We start from the raw sequence: 20,594 nt of genomic DNA on the forward strand, positions 1-20,594 counted from the left end.
CAGCCCTTTCTCTCACTCTTCTCTTTGGTCCATCATGATCTCAAACCCCTACATCTCCTTTTATAACTTGATAATGGCCCTCTTCACTACTTGCAGCCTCTTTGAAAAGTATCCAATTCATTATCTAATTAAATAATAGGTTTTTCTCTCAATGGCAGACATACAACAGGAGTGAGGCGTGACCACAAGATGGTATTCACATCATCTGCCTGGGCGTCAGTAACCTTCAAAACTAAATTTTAATAAAAATCACTACTACCACTTTGAAAAAAAAGTCAGTTTTTATTAAAGATAGAAATTGGTTACACAACTAGCATAAGAAGAGTGCTGTTAAACAAACTCTAAAATGGACAGCAAAATGTAAAAACGCTTGAAATACATAATCTTTTCAAGTAGAAGATGCTATACATGTACCTTTAAGTCAATTAGTATTCAATTTCTAGCAAATCATGGAATGACTCTTCTGATCCAGCTTTGTTGAAAGACTATTTTATTGATATTAAATTTGTGGTAATAATAAAATCCTTGGTAGGTATCAAATACAACTCTGCCAGCTATCAATTTATTGACTCAGCTTTAAATTCATCTTATGTGCCTACTCCGTAATAGTTCTGGGCCCTTTAAATATTTTTTGCTTTGGAGCTGGCAAGACGTTAAGCTTTCTCAGTAGAGGGCGCTGGAGAGTCACTGCAGGAGAAAAGTGTTCCTGCTTCAGTGTGTTCCATTTGCAGGGTACCCAGAATCCAGCTCCTCGGCAGAGGAAGCTCCCCAAGTACCCAGCTTCTGAAGCATGAGCAGCCTCTCTAGTGTCCAGCCCCTAGCACACAAGTCCTCCCCAGCACTCGGGGCCTGCAGTGCACACTGGCCAGCAGCACCCTGCCACTAGCCACTCCCCTCAGCAACCCCCTCAGCAATTTTGAAATGGAGTGTGCCAGGTGAGATACTCCTGTGAACAGATTCCTCCAGCACCGTAGGGGATGGATTTCCAGCAAGATACCCGGGCACAAGCCCTCCAGCAAGTCCTGGGGAAGGTGGGGGGCTGGGGAGCTCTTCTTGGGTGCTCTATCTAAACTGCTCCTTATATCTTGTTATTCCTGTATGTTTTCAAGGTCTCTTTATTTCTTGCTAGCCTGTCCCTCGTTATTCCAATCCTGTTATAGTTAACAATTCTTTATGTTACACTTTCCCTGTTCAAATTACTGTGGGCCTTCTTTCTCCTGAGTGGGCCCAGACTGAGACAAACTCCTTGAAGCAAAATAAAAGTAAAACCCCTTTTTAATTTAAAGATGCCTTATGGGGTGCTTGATATAAATAGCAGTTTCCTGTGATAAAACTGTTTACTCAGACAGAAATGAAATGTCATATTTAAATAAACAGAACTTATTTAGTATATATTTGAGATTTAGATGGCTGAGAAAAATGAAAGCATATAGTGAGATTTTTCTTACACTTTTCTACTAATGTAAACAATTCTAATCATCATAAGCATGTCTATTTACTTAAGTATATGCAAGATGTATACATTTTATTATCCTAGGAGGGTCTCTGCAGTACCTGATACTTAAAATTGGCTTAATCCAAAGTTAAATTCAAGGGCCGGCCGAGTGGCTCAGTTGGTTAAGAGCTCGCTCAAGAGTTTGAGCTCTGAGCAACAGCAGTTTGATGCCTGGCCCGAGCTGAGCTGCCACTAAGCTGCTAATAGGTAGCAGGATGGCTCAGCTTAAAAAAAAAAAGAACACCAAAGTTAAATTCAGGGGAGTCACAGACAACTAAATGACTTACAAGCTTGGGCTTCATTAAAGAATTTTCAAATCCTTCTGCCATCTTAAAGGAAAGACTTCTCAATTGTTCAAGTAGAATTGTTGGATACTAGTTCTATAAAAGGCAGAAGCACAGTACAGTAATAAGAGCACGGGTTATATTACATCAGTGCAAGTCAGTTTACTCACCTATGAAAATGGGATAAAGACAACATGTACCTCATAGGGTTACTGTCAGAACTGAATAAAGATATGTAAAGCACTAAAAATTATGCCTGGCAAATAGCATTTGTAATTATTATCATCCATGATCTTACCTCTCAAATGCTGTTACTTTAACAACACAAGTACAAAAGGGGGAATAAAGAAAAAAAGACACAACACTTTCCTCATAATTATAACAAGAAAATCAAGATTTTATATAATCACTTAGGTAAATAACCAGCAATAAAAATTTCCTATATATCCAGTAGCCTTGTACCAATAAGTTTTGCTCAACTAATGATTTACCTGCATCAGAAATACTTTCCATCTAAGTAACTTCTCAAGTGACTTTTGCCTAGCATTCTTATTCTTTTTGGAGTAAACACAAACTTTGTAAATGTTTGAAATTGCCAATGACATAGTCATCATTATCTGAACTTCTCGTATGTTAGAATTAAGGCTACTTCTTTTTCTAAGAATTTGGGATTGCAGAGAAAGTGAGATTTCATCAAAGTGTAGTGAGGTTTTTGTCAAAGTTTTATACCTGAGATTATCTTTGTAGTCAGACTGGGTTTAACCTCAGCCACATTCCTGGCTATCTGGATAACCTCAAACAAGTGCTTTGACTTCCCCAAATTCTACTTTCTTCCCCTATAACATGAGGATAGCAGTGCCTACGATGAAGGATGGTCTCCAGGATTAAATGAGATAAAGTGTGTAAAGCTAGCGTTATGCATGGCATCCTCATTGCTTGGTAAGGGAAAGCAGCAGCCATTATCATCACTATTGCTGAGATTCTACTACCTAACTTTTTGCCTTATTAATTTTTTGACCTCTTTTTTAAACGAGTAAGTGTCAGAAGAAGATCCTATAATATCAATGTGTGTCTTATAAAAATTAATCAGAACCTGAAGGTATTTCGATCTTAGTTGTTCACATGCCAACTTAATATTTATTTTCTCTCTATCGTTCTTTCCTTCCAAAACAAATGTCTCTTTTCTAAGCTCGAAGTGAAGACTATGAGAATATTTCTCAATGAACTCTTTTACAATTTTTTCACTGTTTGGCAGAGAACCACCTTGAGCATTTTTTATGCAAATTGTGGTAATTTCACCATCCACTCTCTCCTGACATAGAACATGAAATTTTTTCAATGTGCTTTCATACAACTCTATCTTCTTTTTCAGGTAAAGAAAAACATCTGTGTCAAGAACAAGCATTTCTCCACTTCTAATAGTCTCAGGTACTGAGGACCTGAGTGACTCCAGGGAGGTACGACTTCTCTGTAGACTCCTTCTGGGGCTCTGTCTATTCCCCTTTTTCCCCTCACCGATAAAATGCCTGTTTTTTTCTAAAGGAAAACTTGCTTTTAATAGCAAATATTCTTTAAGCCTTTTGATAGCCACAAATGATCCTTGAACGGAGATTCTTCCATTGCGATCCAGAGGACTGAAGCATAAAGCTGGAATTTTCCTTTGCAGGTCCATTACCAGAGTTTCTAGAACGACTTGACTCCGAAAAACAGAGAGATCAAGAATAGCTTTTACAGAGCTGAAGACCTAAAATTAAAGAGAGAGAAATTAAAAGAGCACTGCCTAGCGAACTACATAAACACATTCTTTTTCTACCACTTTGTCTCCGCTGCAGCTGCCCTTAAAACAGGCCCCAGTTGCCTAACAGACTGGCGTCTTGCGCCATAGCAGCCCACCAAAGGGATCCCACAACCCCATCTGGGCCACAATGTTCAATTTGGGATTCACAGTCCCTCACTGCATTCCCCAAAACAGAGGTGGTCACATGATTTTTAGAGGCAGAATGCTTTTTTGAAACAAAGTCTTAAGCAACACCCATAGATACATACTGTTCTAGCTCTTTGTGGATGAGGAGCCCTCTAGAGAGTCCTCCAAGTTTGAAGTTCATCAGTTGGCTGCACAGAACCCTGGGTTTCTTACCAAATAAAGTTTTAAACCAATGCTTTAAATTTTAACTTTTTCTTCTTATTTCTAACTTTCCTGAATTTTTCAAAGCTTCTTTTTAATGTTCATCCTAATTAGGTTTTTGTTTTTCCCAAAATACGTCTTCAGGTAGATACCTGACATCATCCATGAGAGCCAAAAAGCTCACTCACTTTAAAAGCATCAGGTGGGACGTATAGAAACAAAAACAGACCAGGTAGTAACCAAAACATGGTATGTCACTGGTTTGGCCTTTCACACTGACTCAGGTTAGAGTTTGCATTTGCTTTCGTAAAAGTCATGGGGCAAGAGTGCTTTGTGTCTCTTAAGTAAGGAACACTTTGCCGAAGAAATGGGATCCGGGACTACCAGCACCACACCTTACCTTTTCACAAAAACAAGAGACTGTGAGTTCCATGGGTCCAAACTTCTCTGCTAGAGAGTGTTTCTTTTTCCTGATGACATTCTCTGCAACTAAGTGGAAACACTGCCATCAGAAGTATTTGTGGCCTAATACATTAATAATTATTTTAATGAATAGATGTTCAACTCTATTATTTAAAACGCCTAAAATGTTTTTCTACATTTTCCTCTAAATTCAACTTTTAAAAAGTTTTCCCCTTCTTTACTACATTAAAATTAATTTAATGTGTCAATATGATCATACTTTTAAAAACACACATAGGTGGTGTGTGTGTGTGTGCAAAACAAACACCTAAAAGTCAATCCCCCGTTTTGTTAATTATCACTATAAGGAGACTTTACCTTCTTGAATCCAGGATAGCACATTGTCCTGGTTTTCCACTAGTTCACTGGCTGACCTACTCCTTCTCCTTTGCTAACTTTTCTCTTCCCGTTCTCCAGATGACATGCCCCACGCCTGAGGCCTCATACCTGTTTGCTAACCTACACCCACTCCTCGGGTGATCCACAGCTTTAGATGCCATCTCTGCACGTATCACTTCCAAGATTCTATCCTCAGTCTCGACCTTTCTCCCTTCTGCCCGTGGAAATCTCTACTGTATTATCCTAATAGGCATTTCAATGACTGAAATTCAGTTCCTGATAACTATCCCTCACCCCAAAATTCTCTTCCTCCTGTGTTCCACATCTCAGGAAATGACACTTAATTCTTCAGCAAATCCTGAAAACCCATCGGTTCTTAGTTACCTGCCCTGCTACCACCCTAGTCAAAACCAGTGATGACTAGCAGCTCCTGTTCTCCACACGGCTGACAGATTGGCCATCCAAGAAAAGGCAGTCACATGTTGTCAGTCCTCTGCTCAAAATGCTCCAACGGCTTTCCCTCTCACCCAGAAAAAAAATCCAGATACCTCGCCTTGACCTGTAAGCTACTTAACATAATCCGGCCCCCAGCTACCTGTCTAACCACATCTTCCCTTACTCTCTCCCTCACTCATTCCATTCTAGCCATGTAGGCCTCCTTGCTCTTCAAGACAGACAGCACGCTACCCCTCCGAGAATCTTTCCCAGTCCTTCTCTTGGCCAAAAATGTGCTACCCCCTGATCTACATGAGTCATTCTCTTACTTCATTCAGGTCTCTGCTCAAATGATACCTAAAGAGTAGTTCCCTACCCACTCTATCTAAAGAAGCACCCTCCATCACATTATATCCCTTTACTCTTTTTAATATTTTTTCATAGCACTCATATATTAATATATATAAATAAATATAAACAAATGGCAATATTTCTTTTTATGGCAGAGTAATATTCCATTGTATATATGTACCACATTTTCTTTATCCAGTCATCTATCAAAGGACACTTTAGTTGTTTCCGTGTCTCGGCAACCGTGAATAATGCTGCAACGAACATGGGGGTACATATATCTTTACGAGTAAGTGTTTTCCAATTTTTCGGGTAAATATCCAGAAGAGGGTTTGCTGAGTCAGGTGGAAGTTCTATTCTTAATTTTTTGAGATACCTCTCCATACTGTTTTCCATAGCAGCTGCACCAATTTACATTCCCCTCAGGCATGTATAAGGGTTCCCTTTTCTCCACATCCTCTCTAACGCTTCTTATTTCTTGTACTATTGATAATAGCCACTCTAACAGGTGTAAGGTGGTATCTCATTGTAGTTTTGATTTGTATTTCCCTTATAGCTAGTGAAGTTAAGCAACATGGATGGATCTTAAGAGAATTAAGCTAAGTGAAATAAGTCAGATGGAAAAGGACAAGAACCATATAATTTCACTCATATGTGGGATGTAAAACAAAAAGCAACAAATGAAGAAACCAACCAAACAAAGAACAAACAAACTCATAGATACAGAATAGTGGTTACTAGAGAACAGGGTCGGGGGAGGACAAAGACGGTACAGGGGTCACACACAAGGTGACGGAAGGAGGCTTTACTTCGGGTGGTGAGCACAAAATAGAGTATACAGCTGTTGTATTATAATGTTGTACACCTAAAATTTATGTAATATTAACCAATGTTGCCCCAATAAATTTAATTAAAGAGTGCATTGTTGCTCATAAAAATAACATAAATGTAAGTATATAAATATAAATATACAAATAAATGAAGCACCCAACATATTAAACAGTCATTTATTTGCTTGTTATTATCCGTCTGCCCCCACAGATGTATGCTTCATGAAAGGAAATATTTTGCCTATTTTATTCATTGCTGTATCCTCAAGGCCTAGAACGCTGCCTGCCAAGTAAAAGGCACTCAATAAATATTTGTGAATTAATAAATGACCCCTCTTTTTCTCTCTCTGAGTTACCAATTCAATATATAACTTCCCCAAATACTACAGTCCCCTAGAGAAATAAGAAACCCTTCCTGCCATCCCTTACTTGAACATCTCCATTGAGAAGAAATGCCTTAACTCATGGTGACAGATAAAGGCCCTGATAATCCTTGGTCTCTCAGAGCTCTCTCTAGATCCTGTCTTCCCTCAAGCACAGCAAGTTCTCTTCTTCTCCTCCTTCTTCTATGTGATACTTTTACCTCCAAGAGACTATGGACACTCATCTTTCTTTGGCAATTTATGCTGCCAGCCAGCTTAGCAGTAAGGAAGGCTGCCCCTCCACGAGGCAGGAGGGGTGAATACGCTCTAGCAGACCCAACTTCCTCACCTATGTCAGGGATGGAGGTGGAAAACAATGACTCACCCTGATCTCAAATCCAAGCTGTATCTCTCCAACCCAACTTTACCAGTAATAGGGCAGATATTACATCAAACTATCCATTTGTTGGTTTGAATAAACAGAAGCAATCTGTATAGTTAGTTACATTGCTGAAGCCACCTCAAAATTCCCAAAGTAGTTATCTTGTTTGTGAGATTAGAGATCATTTTTTGGGTTTTATCTTTTTCTGTATTATACAAGTTTTCTACAATAAACTGTATCACTTTTATCTCAACATACAGACTATTCAAAATATAAAAAGAAGTCTTCAAGAATTTGCCAGTTACTAGCAACTTTATCATGAGCCATTTTCACATATATTCTTTCTAGTGCAATATTGTGCCACTTTTATATTCACAATAGAATATTTTTTAAAAGCTACTTTAAACTTTACTAATCCCATGAATCATTTTAATAAAATTCAATTTTTAATTTCCTTACAGAAGTATTTCTAAGATTACAAAAATTTGATTTGAGGGCCGGCCGAGTGACTCAGTTGGTTAAGAGGTTGCTCAAGAGTGCAAGCTCTGAGCAACATGGTTGCTGGTTCGATTCCCAATGGGCCAGTGAGCTGCGCCCGAGCTGAGCTGCCACTGAGCTGCCACTGAGCTGCCAACAGGTGGCAGGATGGCTCAGCTGGTGAGAGCACGTGCTCCTAATAACAAGGTTGCCTGTTCAAGATGGTAGGCTACACCCACCCACAACTAAGACTGAACTCGTCACGTTGAGCTGAGCTGCTGCCCCGATGGCTCAGGGAATAGAGCACATGCTCTTAACAACAAGGGTTTGACTCCTGCATGGAATGGTGGCTATGCCCACCTGCAACTAATTAAACACAGCACCTTGAGCTGAGCGGCACAACTGGACTTGGAGCTGAACTTGCTGCGCCCTCCACAACTAAGACTGAAGGACAACAACTTGGCTGTTCACCTTCCCCAATTCCCCAACACTTTTCCCCTCCCCCAACTCCCCAATAAAATCTTAAAAAAAATTTTTTATTTGAAAATACCTTTTTGTTCTTTGAATATTACATATGCAACTCCCTTGGTTCTTGTTGGATATATCACATCTTCAATAGATCCACCCTCATTCTTAATATCTTGGAAGTGAATCTTCACTATTGTGGACAGATCACTCCAAGGGCGAGCCGGAAGACCAGCAACTACAACCGTTCTTTCAGATGCTTTGGATTCCTTGACATTCAAAACTGATGCCTGTAAGAGAAATAGCAGGATGCTCTTTAAATATGTACGTTTCTACTTAACAAATGCAACATAACACACCAGTGGGAGAGGCTATTTTATTCAATAAAGGTACTAGTGCAGCTGATTAGATACTTTAGAAATATATACATTAAGGATAGATCCTTGCCTCACACCATACAGCAATATAAACTCTACATGAAATTCAGGATTTAATGTAAAAAGTGAACCTTTTCTTTTTCAATATATGGAAAACATTGGTTAACATTTGTCTTGTTTTAGAAAGGCCTAAAAATATTGGAAATCATACAGGAAAAGATCAAGAGATATAAATTTTAAAAATTAAAATGTTTACAAAGTCAAGCTAACCACAAAATATCATAGTTTGGAGATGGCTGTATGTTTTCTTTTTTTTTAAGCTGAGCCATCCTGCCACCTGTTGGCAAGTCAGCGGCTGCTCAGCTCAGGCTGGGAATCGAACCACTGTTGCTCAGAGCTCAAACTCTTGAGCGAGCTCTTAACCAACTGAGCCACTCGGCCAGCCCCTGTATGGTTTAATTGTAGAATCCAAAGTACATAAGCCAATAAAAAACACATCCCCAACATTTTTAGTCAAAATCAGGAAAAAGTGAACATAAAAATAAATAAAACCCTGGCAATGATATTGGGGCTGCAGTGGAGTAAATCCCGCTTTCTAGCACATATCTAAGATGGAATTTAACCACAGCGAGTACATGTATTGCAGACCCTGCCATCATGCAGGGCACAAAGTACCAGCTGCAAACAGATCTTCTCCTGGGCTCACTCTCTTTCAACTTCTTGTATTACTCAGTTAAGGGGCTTCTATTTAAATGTTTTAATTTCTTCCCCAGCCCATTTAGAGAAGTAGACCCATATGCTTCTCCCAATGCTTATGTAGGTAGTCCAGCATGATGGTACAGAGCTCAGACATAATTTATCCTAAATTATCCCAAGGAAGGATAAATGTCTTATGGGCCGGAGTAATGATTAACAAGTCACAAAGATGTTTTGGGCTCTCAGTTGAGAGTATTTTATACTCAGAGGAGGACTTCACTGGGAATAGGAAAACTACTTCTGACCTCCCAGGCCAAGAAGACAGTGTAAGCACACACATAGCATCCTGTCCATCCCAAGAGCACCTTAAAATGAAAGTAAGAGAATAAACCCAGGTAAGGAACGCAATCAGCATAGGAGAGATTTCAACTTATTTCTGAAAGACTGAAAATACATAGAAGTATGTGGAAGAAGAAGGCAGAGGGGAGGAACTAACCCAGAATAAGGAAAAGGGATTGCAGTGGAAAGGTGACAACCTTTATGGCAGAACCTCAGAAATGAAAAAAGGCGCCAAAAACAGAAAAGTTAATTGAAAGGCTAGAGGCAAAACAACTGTTTCAGTTCTCTCCCCACATTCCTGACCTCATGTATATCCACATCACACACACACACACACACACGCACACACACACACAATGAAGGCGGGTGGGCGACAACCTTAGGGGAATCTGACTTGCTAGAATGGGTCCTGGCACCCCGCAGCAAGTCCCCCCTGTTTTCTGGCATTTGAAGGGGCCCCAGCCTAAAGAGCATAAGCAAACTAACGTGTGCCATGATTTGGAGTAAATTATGGAATACCAGAAAGAGAGAGAGAATCCATTTGACATAACTACCGGGAACATTTTCCTGTAAGTGGAAAAATAAAAATACACATGACATTGGACCAAAAGGAGAAAAAGTAATCACAGGAAGCTATTATACCCTGAAATAAACAGTATCAACTGTTTGCATAATAATATGAACACTCTTATTTTTTATTAACTTTTAGACTAATTTTGTAAAGTCTTCAAAATACCAAAGACTTAAATATGATTCCAGAATAAACTGGAAATATTCAACCCTGTCAATGTATGAATAAAGGAAGAACTAACCAAAGTTAAAAAAAAAAAGACAGAAGGAAGAATAACCTACTTTAACATTACAAAGAATCATGTAATACTACAAAATTTTAAATATATTATAGAAGTTACAAAAATAATCCATAGAATTTAAAATAATATTAAAACTTTCAAACTTGGAAGGTGGGAAAAGTCAGAGGTTACTTGAGTGAAATTCTCATTTATCATAGTAGGAATTCAATAGAAAATGACTGAAGTCAATGATGGCTGCCCCCAGTAAATGCACTTTCAGCGTATCTTTGGCATTTCAGCTGGGAACTGTTAAAATAAGGTGGCAAAAATATGCCTGTGTGCAGCTGAATTTCTTAGACTATATAGTATCTTGCCAATTAGTTAATCAATTAACAAATACAGTATTAATTAAGCATGTGTTCTATGCTTGGCAATATGCTGGGTACCATAGATGACACATGTAAAGAAATAATCATACTCCTTGCCCTGAAATTCAGTTCCACCACAAAAATTTACTGAGCACTTACTATGTTTGGGACTCTTAGATAGGCCTTAGGATTGACAACATAAAAAAAAATAATAATGACCTCTACCTTATGGATGAGAGAGAGGCAGACACTTACGTAAACCATTTCAAAACAGCTTGGTAGGCACAAAAAGAGATCTATTTCTCTACAAGAAGAAACAGACCAACACCTAACAATCTGAGAAGGCTACAAGACCATTCACAATAAAACACCAAAATACACAATAAACACATGCAAGATTAAGGAGCAAGATGAATTCTGGCTAAAGCAGTCAAAGAAGGCTTAATGAAAGTGAGGCCTTGGAGGCTGAGGTCAAATTTTAAATAATGGTCAAGTTTAATTAAAAACGCAAAAGAAGTGTTCACAGCAAAAGCAAAGAAACAGCAGTGGGAGATGAAAATGGCTCATGTTGCGACACAAAGCAAGGGGAGTGTCTCCTGAAAAGGAAATTCATAATAACCTATTCACTAATTGTTGTGGAAGGTACTTTTCTTGCAGGAAATCTGTTTCTTAAAATATTCAAGCACAACTAGATTACATAGAAAACAGTAAAAATATATAAAAGTGTTCTTCCATCCTAGCTGCAAGTGGTAAGATGTAATTATCCCAAAAGAAGTCTTCCTAGCAGAGGGAAAAAACAACAAAAAAGATTTGTCAGATTTTCAGGAAATTTTACTTCACAGCTTTGTCTTGATTACTACACCTCTGGCTCTAAGAGTCCACGCCAACCTCAATGGCTGGTGAATTAGTTTTCTTTTTGCTCTTTATCAATGTCAAATTTTCAATCAACTTAAATTCAGAAAATCTCACTCCACCTCTCCCCCATCAATACTAATGCCCTAATTTCTTTATTCAAGTGCCTACGTTTATCTTTGAAATCAAAAGAACTTCTCTCTGACTGCTATTAATCTCTCTATCCACAATTAAGAAAAAGATGTCATGGAGATAACCCTTTTAAGAATTACCACACAGAGATGCAGGATTTTGAAACAACAGCATTTTAGCCAAGGGATATTAAGGTGATGGCATTTTCCCTGTACCAATGATATATTTTAAAAGACTTCTGACCATCGTATCAGAAACAAAAAGACATAAACAAAACCTGAGTTTATTTTTGTAACTAAGGGACTAGGTAGAGATAATTAGATTCATTAACTGCATTCGTTTATATTTCTTTTCTTAAAATCGGTTGTTTTAGTTTCACTGACGTTGCCTTTACTGTCACCCAGTAAACAAAATCACACTTGCACCTCACAACTGCTTTGGCATTTCCGGGACCCTAGCATTTCTGACCAGGAATTAAAGGCCAAGCCACTGCTTTCAAGCGCTTGATGGAAAAGAGCACGCAAGGTTAAATCTTGAATTTGCTAACTGTTCTTGCTAGCCAGCAGAGAGAGTGGAAACACAGAGCCCTTTGTGTCTACAGAAAGAATTAAGGTCACAACAGAGATGAATTCCCACTAATGCAGACAAGACATCAGGATGTCTTTCCAACTTGCTTCCTTGGCGCGAATCCTTCTGGCTGGCCCTTTCCAAAAGGAAGTCTGGCCTCCATTTTTGGGTAACCCCCTCCTCGCTTGTCCACCAAGGCGCGAGGGGACAATAGCTAAGCCCTAACACAGCCTGCGAGGCGTCTCCTCGCCGGGAAACGGCTGCGTCCCTGACGACCGGACACTGGGTGCGGGAGGGGCCGCGGCGATCCGTCCCTTTGGAGCTGCGCCTCTGGCCCAGCCCGCTGGGACTTTCGGGCGCGCGCAGAGTTGCCACAGGGGCAGGTGGCGCAGGGGCAGAAAGGCAGGGCGACATTTGTTGGCGGGTTTGCCTCCAGGGCTGACGGCCCTCCGCCCGCCCCGGGCCCCTCCGCGCGCCGCCCGGGTCAGCCCCGTGCCCTCGCCGCCCCCACATCCTTCTAGGGGACCTTAGCGACGGGACGGGGACGACCCTGCCCTGCAAAATCCAAAGCGAAAGCAACTTGCCATGGCGGAGGAGAGACGCGCCTTCGGAAGTTAGCACGGCCCGAATCTAGCGGAGCCGGGTGGCAGGGCGGGGCCCGAAAGCAGGTTTTGCTTTCGGTTTTTTGTACCCGCTCGCTGGGAGACCACGAGAGCGCAGGGCGGACGGGCGGACGGGCCCCCCCCCCCCACTGGGCTGCTCCGTGGCCTAGTAGCCTCGTGGAGGGAGCTCGAACCCGGCCCGGCCCCTGCCAGCGCCGGCCCGGATGCTTTCAGTAGTTTCGAAACTTTTAAAACCACGCGGGAGAGAGGCCGCCAGGGTTCCCCGGCCGGAATTCGGGGTTTCCGGGGTTGCGGCTGTCCTGTGCTGGATGGAGTCGGGCTCATTCCTCCTACGCCCTCATTATCTTTGCAGCTATCTTCTTACCACAGCACACCTGTGCCTCTTTGTCACCTGCCCAGCTCAGGGCCAGTCGCGGGCCTCAGCCAGGTGCGCGGGGCACAGGATGGAAAGAGCACGGTCCCTGCCAACAGAGAACTCACCATCTTGACCACGCCAGGCAAGGGCTCCTGAGTCAGGCACCTAGGGGGACCTAGGGAATCTATTGTACATACTCAGCTTCCAAATCAAAGTCAAAAAGAGCATGAAGAACAGCAAATGCCTAGCGAATATGAAGAAGTTCAAGTCCACTCCTGAGTAAAGAACTACAAATTGAAAACATAATGAGATCCCTTTTTTCCACAATTAGATTGGCAAAAAATTAAAGTGTGCTAGTACCTTGTGTTAGTCAGGGTGTGAGGCAGCATCAATGTTGCTGCAAGCGCAGACAGGTGCAAACATGTCTAAAGATTTGGGCCCCTTTAAAGAATGTAAAATGCAAAAAGAAAGTGTAAAAATGCACATATCCTTAGATTAGCAGTTCCACTTTCAGAACTGCACTGACATAGTGCATAGGTGGAACTAAGATATTGCACAGAAATTTAAATTGTGCGTTGCTTGTAATACAGATAATTTTTTTAAAAAAAGGAACCATCCAGTTAACCCGTGAATAGAGCTATTTATCGTATGGCTAATGGCACATGTAAAAGGCCTAAGGCTATGAAGATTGTAAAACAGAGTGAGGTCTATATGTAATTCCCCAATTTATATTTTAACTTCTGATTTCTATACCTAAATACTCCCTTGAATGCCTAATAGGCATGTGAGATTTAACCAGACCAAACAGAACTCTCTTTCATCCCTTTTTCCCTCCTCCCCCCCCCACCATTAAATTGTTGCACTACCCCCCTAGGGGTAGAGCTCATGATTCACTTGTCTTCCTTGATTTCTCTTCCTATGCTCTATTAATACATCTCATAAACCCACTGGCACACTCTCTCCAACTCCACCTCCATTCCCCTTATCAAGTCTGAATCCTGGCTTATTCCCCTTCAATTCATTCTGGGTACCACACCCAAGATGATATTTTTTAAATGCAAATCAGGTTTGGTCCATGATTAAACACTTCATTGTTTTCCCATTGAACTTTAAATAAAAGTTACATTCCTCACCTGCAAAGCAAAATGGACTTGATCTGTTTTCTCTGGCCAGATCCCCTAGGCACTGACCTCACAGCCTCTGTTCCAACCACACAACAAGCATCTCACCTGAGAACTTTTCCTATATATACATGTATGGATATAAATTACATTTATATCTATGTATATAATACTACTCAGCAATAAAAAGGAATGAAATACTAATCCATGCTACAAGAATGAATCTCAAAAACATGTTAAGTGAAAGAAACTGGACACAGAAGGCCATATATTGTTTAATTCCATTTAATCGGAAAAGACAAATTTTGAAGAGACAAAGGAGAAAAGCAGTGACTTGGGGCGGAGGTGGGAATCAAGATTAACTGTAAATGAACATCAGAACCATAATCCAAGCAGGGTCCTCTCAGGGAAATACAGATCTAGTATTAGAATCAGGAATGCAAGTGTACCCATCATCTGTGCCATCAAGCCTGACACAGAGTAACCCTTAACCTTGTATGTGCCAACTCTTCCAACTTGTATGTGCTGACAGGATTCAGGGCATGCTATCCCCAAAATATGACAACTTGGTATAGTGAATATTTCAAACTGAAGGAATATGAGAAATGGAATGTGCAAGAAGGACTTTCTGACCTTCCCCCAAAGCAAGTCATAAAACCCTCCTATGAGAGGTGCCCTCCCTTTATCCAGCGGAAAGGAGCTTCCTTATCTCCAAAGAACAAGGGACATAGAGAGCAATCTGAAGGAATAGGCCTTGCTAAATTTCCCCCTAGCTGAGTAGCTGATACAAAGTCTTTGTCCTATCATTTTTCCCCTTTCTATGATTTTATGTTCTTCATTGACCCTAGCATAAAAACACTCAGGTTTAACCATTTCTTTGGGCCTTCATTTCCTTCCGAAGGCTCCTGTTGTCACATAAAATTTATCTTAAATAAGTTTGTATGCTTTTCTCCTGCTAATCTGTCTTTGTCGGTTTAAATTTCAGATCCAACCAGGGACTCCAAGAGAGTTGAGGAAAACTTTTTTCTCCCCTATAGTGCCAAACTGTCCTTAAGGAAGCATGATTCCAAATATGGTCAAAATAATTCCAGCGGCTTATTACAGAAATTGCATCCAACAAAATATTTTAATCTCTTATAGACCCAATTATAAGGCCTCCGGTCTCACTGTACTTGTCTGTCTTACAGTTTAAGTAAAATCAAATTGGTTGACATTTTCCCAAATGTTTTAAATTTGTAATACCAAAAAATAACGCCCATTATGGGATGTTTCACCTGTATCTTGATAATTATTTGCTTTCACAAGATATGGCATACACCATGTGAAGATTTATAAAAATAGAATAAAAAGGAAATTATTTTTAAAGGAGTAGTACTCACTGCTGAAAGGGAACAATGAAATCGCCCTTTATTGCACTATTAATAAAAGTGCAGACCGATGCCTATCTTCCTGGGACGCAATTGCAGCCACAGGTATCACGACCCTTAACAGAATTGATATCCCTTAGCTCGTCAACCTAGTTGAAATAAGGTCAGAGAAACTGCAGAAAAAGATTTTTATATCAAGATATACAAGAGCCTATGTACATCACAGCTCTTGTAAGTGTGAAAACAATTGGAAATAACCTTAATGTACAACAATAGGAAAATAATAACATAGGGTATATTCACAAGATGCAATGTGATATGGTTAAAAAAAAATGATTGGAAAGGAGGACATATTTACCATTATCTCTGTGGGCGGGTTTGTTTGTTTTTAATTAAAGTTTATTGGGGGTGACGATGGTTAGTCAAGTTACATAGGGTTCAGGTGTACAATTCTGTATATAGATGACATACATCATCTATATATCACATTGTGTGTTTACCACCCAGAGTCAGTTCTCCTTCCATCACCATGTATTTGATGTGGGTGGAGTTTTGGTGATTTTTATCTTCATTATATTGGGTTGTCGGAAAAGTCATGACGCATTTTTGCAATGAAAAACAGAGAAAAATACATCATAACTTTTCCGACAGCCCAATACTTTGTGTATTTTTTAGGAATGAGCATCTTTTCCTTTTGAATATCAACCAGATATCATTAATGCTATCCACTATCCGGTTTTGGCTTTCTGCCTTCTGAGCATATGGTAAAATTGAACATCCAAGCTCCTTTATGGTTAAGTAGGACCATAACCTTAGCTCTGATTCAATTGTGAATGAAAGGGACATTTCTGGACCAAGGATTTAATTGCCAGTTCAAGACCCTTCACAGCTCTTTGGCAACCAGCAATGAAGATGGTGGCTGCCATGAGCCTGGGTCCCTGAGTGTCTATCATGAGCATTCTTTTTGCTGACTCATCATGGACATGTAGCATGAGCAAGGAGTAAACTTTTGTTGTTTTAGATCTCTGAAATTTACAGCTAATTTGTCACACCAGCATCACATAGTCTCTCCAAATTGATAACAGGAATTGGTATTCTGAAGGGGAGTGTTGTTATTGCAAAAAGAAAAGAAAAAAAAGACAATCCAGAAGATAATATAAAATACATGGCTTTGGTTTAGGGGCCATGTGGCAGGTAATTAGAAGATAGTTGTCAGAGATCAGAAGGATGGTGCTCCGCATTATGTGGTGGGAAAACATTTGGTAAAACTCACACATTTTAGCTTGGAAGGCAGATAATGTGCCTAATTAGCTTGTAGGTTTTTTAAAAAAGAGTGTGAACAACAAAGTTAGTAGCATATGCTTATTGTTATTGGGAGCATTTGACAAACTAATATAAGAAAGAGAAGAGCTTAGAATTGAAATGAGCCAGTTTGAAAGCAGTAATGAAAGGAAATAGAGAAAGTCCAGAAATGTGGGAACTTGTAGGGTTGGAAGTAACACTTCTCATTCTCAAATGATAAAACTGAGAAGAACTTTGAGTAAGAAAGGCTGATTAGTTAAGAGCTCAGCTCACTCAAGAGTGTGAGCTCTGAGCAAAGCGGTTCGAGTCCAGGCCTGAGCTGAGCTGCTGCTGAGCTGCTGCTGAGCTGCCAACAGGTAGCAGGATGGCTCAGCTAAAAAAAAAAAAAAAGGCTGATTAGAACTCCGTCTTAGATCAATTCAATAATTAAATCAAGGTTTAAATCTATGAACACAGTAAGGTCCCTCAAAGCAAAAATACCAATTAAGCTTGTGGAATTCAATAAACCCTTTCAACTGGACAAACCAGCTCAGGGAAAAGAAACCAAAAGTGGCCTGATAGACCCACAATTTAGTGAAGAGAGAGAGAGAATAATGGGGCCAAGCAACAGAGAATTATAGCAACTCTAAAAAGTAAGTACAGATAAAAACTGTGAGTGTTGCTCTTACCACATGTAAGCTGATCAAATAAAATCGATAAGAAGCCTATTTAGTTTTTGAATTGTACCAGCTAACTAGCCACCAGGCAGAATAAAGAGACTGTGATATTTGAAAACTTTAAAAACTTTGGTCTCACACATTGATCACAGGAAGTGTACTGAGTGAGGAAGCTTTTCAGCCTCCAAGAAAGATGTACTTCAAATTTCCATTCTAGATGTGGCCAACAAGAATAATAGCAAAAAAAAAGACTGTCTAGGAGCTATGAGGACATCGAGCAAGAGAAGAATTTCCAGGGAGTGGAATCATGGCCTAATCAAAATCCCAGGGGGTATGGAACACACATCTACTCAATGGAATTTCAGGATGGCTTTGGCTCAGTGACTGCTGTGTCTCGCATACTGTCCCTTTCCAAGTGCGTAGTTTATTGCAGTTATGTTGTTCCAGTTCCATCTCTGTATTTCAGGGGACTCTAGATAAAAGGGAATAACATTCAGACCTGATATATCACCTAGAGTTCATGCACTTTGGGTTTGCTGCCATGATTGGGGGAATTTTTTGTTTTTCTCCCTTGGGGATGGGGTGTGAGTGTATTTTATATGTGAAGAAGAGTGATCCAAATATTGATGAAAAGTAGGACAAGACAGACTATGTTGCTTATTATCCTGGCTCAACTATAGCTGATTCTCCTCATTTTTACAAGACAGAATTTTCTAGTCTCCTTATGGTTCAACGAGACCATGTGACTATTTCTGGCCAATGAGACGTGAGAGAAATGACACTGGTCACTTCTGGGTCACAGCATTTTATTGCTGGTGCAAGAATCTCCAGGTTTTACTTTTTCCCACCTCTGTGATGCTGGAAGAATGCCTCGAGATGGGGCCTTAAGTAATGAGGATAGTCTCCTCCCAACCTACATTGGACATTCAATGTGAATAAGAATTAAAGTTTTATTTTGTTAGGCCTCTGAGATTTGGGAGGTAGTTTGTTATGACAGGTAACGTAGCCTGCTTTGACTGATAAATCTACACACAAGAAGGACTTGTAATTCCACATATCTATTATCTTTCTTGACATATAATGACAATGTCTTTTCACACATTAAGCAGAGCTATCTCATATTGGACACACAATTTAAGTCCTCCTAACTTAAAATACAATGTGTTTAATACAATGTGGTAAATTTTCAAAGGCAACTTTCCTCCTGTAAAATCTCTAAAACTATGAAAATAAGCAGAAAAGCCAATGCTTGGTTTCTGAGATCCAGCCAGATCACACATGGGTGGAGTAGTGCAAAGAGGAAAAGTGTAATTTTCTAAGATAAGTAATGTTTATCAAAAACCATTGTGAAAATTTAAAATTGAGTGAAATTATACATTTTACTGCCTGAAGAAGGCTCCCAAAAGACACAAAACTAATTGTTTCAAACCTTGTCCTAGGGCCGGCTGGGTGGCTCAGTTGGTTAAGAGCATGAGCTCTAAACAACAGGGTCACTGGTTCGATTCCCACATGGGCCAGTGATGCCATGCCCGAGCTGAGCTGCCACTGAGCTGCCAAGAGGTGGCAGGATGGCTCAGCTGGTGAGAGTACGTGTTCCTAACAAGGTTGCTGGTTTGACTCCTGCATGAGATGGTGGGCTACACCCACCCGCAACTAAGATTGAACTCCGCACCTTGAGCTGAGCAGCCACGAGCTGCCAACGGGTGACCGGATGGCGACTGGACTTGGAGCTGAGCTAGCTGCGCCCACCACAACTAAGACTGAAGGACAACTTGGCTGTTTTCCTTCCCCAATTCCCCAACACTGTTCCCTCTCCCCTATTCCCCAATAAAATCTTAAAAAACAAAAAACCTTATCCTAAATATTAAGAAAAAAATTCTTTCTGATTGGCAGTCTGCCCAGACTATAAATGACACCCGCTGTTCCAGTGAGATTGAACCAGTCAATATTAAATAAGGTTCTTTACATTTATCTTCTTATATTTTGGGGAGCTTGAAATAATCTTACTATTTCCAAAGAACAAATGACAGAATAAGAGATTTTTTTTCTAAAACAATGACTATGAAGATTTATTATAAATGCCCAGTTTTTAGGCATAGTCTCTCATTCCAAAGAGAAACGTGAGAGTAATGAGTACTTCTGATGGTAGCATAACAAATTTAAAACCTAAAAATAAAATATTAGAAGGAAAATGAAGTGTTTTTTATTTGTTTTTAGCTTTTCCATTCCTTTATTTTAGATGGCAAACATTAGACAGGTTTAGGTTTAGAATCTTTTCTAAAAGTATTTCACTTCTGCCGGCATTTTAATCTAATTTAATTCTGCTGTTGGCTCTTCATAAAACATACCATATTAGGATAGAAGCGTCCAAATGTTCCTTACGAAAGAGAATTTTACCTTCCCTACATAGAAACCTTGAATTTTACCATTTAAAGTCTCTGCAAGTTAAAACAGTGGGATGCTAATAAACCGGGTATCTCCAACTAAATTTTTAGCTCCTCAAGGGCAGGTACTGTGTTTTCATTATACCTTCAGGCATCCCCTAGCATCTAGCATGATGAGTGATGAGCCAGTAGCTTTGCATGTACTTCTCTTTTTTCCCCAAGGTTTTCAATCCCTTAAACTGGTTCTTTCTGTTACAAATATAAAAGAAAGAAAATTCTGGTCTTTACAAGTTCTATTCAGAGAGGGATGTCTTGGAAGGAATAGGGGACATTTGGCATCCTGGGTGAAGGACAATTCAAGAAAAAAACAACTATACTTGGCTCTGAGAAATACCTTTGGAGCTGTGGAGTGAAATACTATGGAAAGTGAGAAATGGTTGTTCTTGAAGTACCTTGAAAATCCAGTCAATTCTACAGAAATCACAAACTGCTGAAAGTAACATTTCTTTGGAAAAATGTTGCATCAAGTCTGCATATTGGTGGATCTGGGACCAAAACAGAATTGGCCCACATGACTATGACAGAATAAGACAACATGGCAGGGGGACAACTGTATCACTTACATTTGATTTCAACAGAAATGGCACCAATACACAT

The 20,594-nt window shown here is 39.9% G+C and overlaps 1 protein-coding gene across 1 annotated transcript; it reads right to left on the reverse strand.

Moving 5' to 3' along the window:
* Positions 1–2,328: 2,328 nt before the first annotated feature.
* RBM43 (RNA binding motif protein 43) lies at positions 2,329–12,853 on the reverse strand. Its single transcript, XM_019646502.1, has 4 exons — positions 12,714–12,853; positions 8,093–8,297; positions 4,305–4,393; positions 2,329–3,523 (listed from the first exon to the last, which is right to left on the reverse strand). The coding sequence occupies exons 1-4, from the start codon at positions 12,714–12,716 to the stop codon at positions 2,765–2,767; spliced, it is 1,056 nt and encodes a 351-aa protein (XP_019502047.1). The 5' UTR covers positions 12,717–12,853; the 3' UTR covers positions 2,329–2,764.
* Positions 12,854–20,594: the final 7,741 nt, after the last annotated feature.

The sequence above is a fragment of the Hipposideros armiger genome, unplaced genomic scaffold (genome assembly GCF_001890085.2).
Source record: "Hipposideros armiger isolate ML-2016 unplaced genomic scaffold, ASM189008v1 scaffold_104, whole genome shotgun sequence".
In the NCBI taxonomy this organism is placed as follows: Eukaryota; Metazoa; Chordata; class Mammalia; order Chiroptera; family Hipposideridae; genus Hipposideros; species Hipposideros armiger.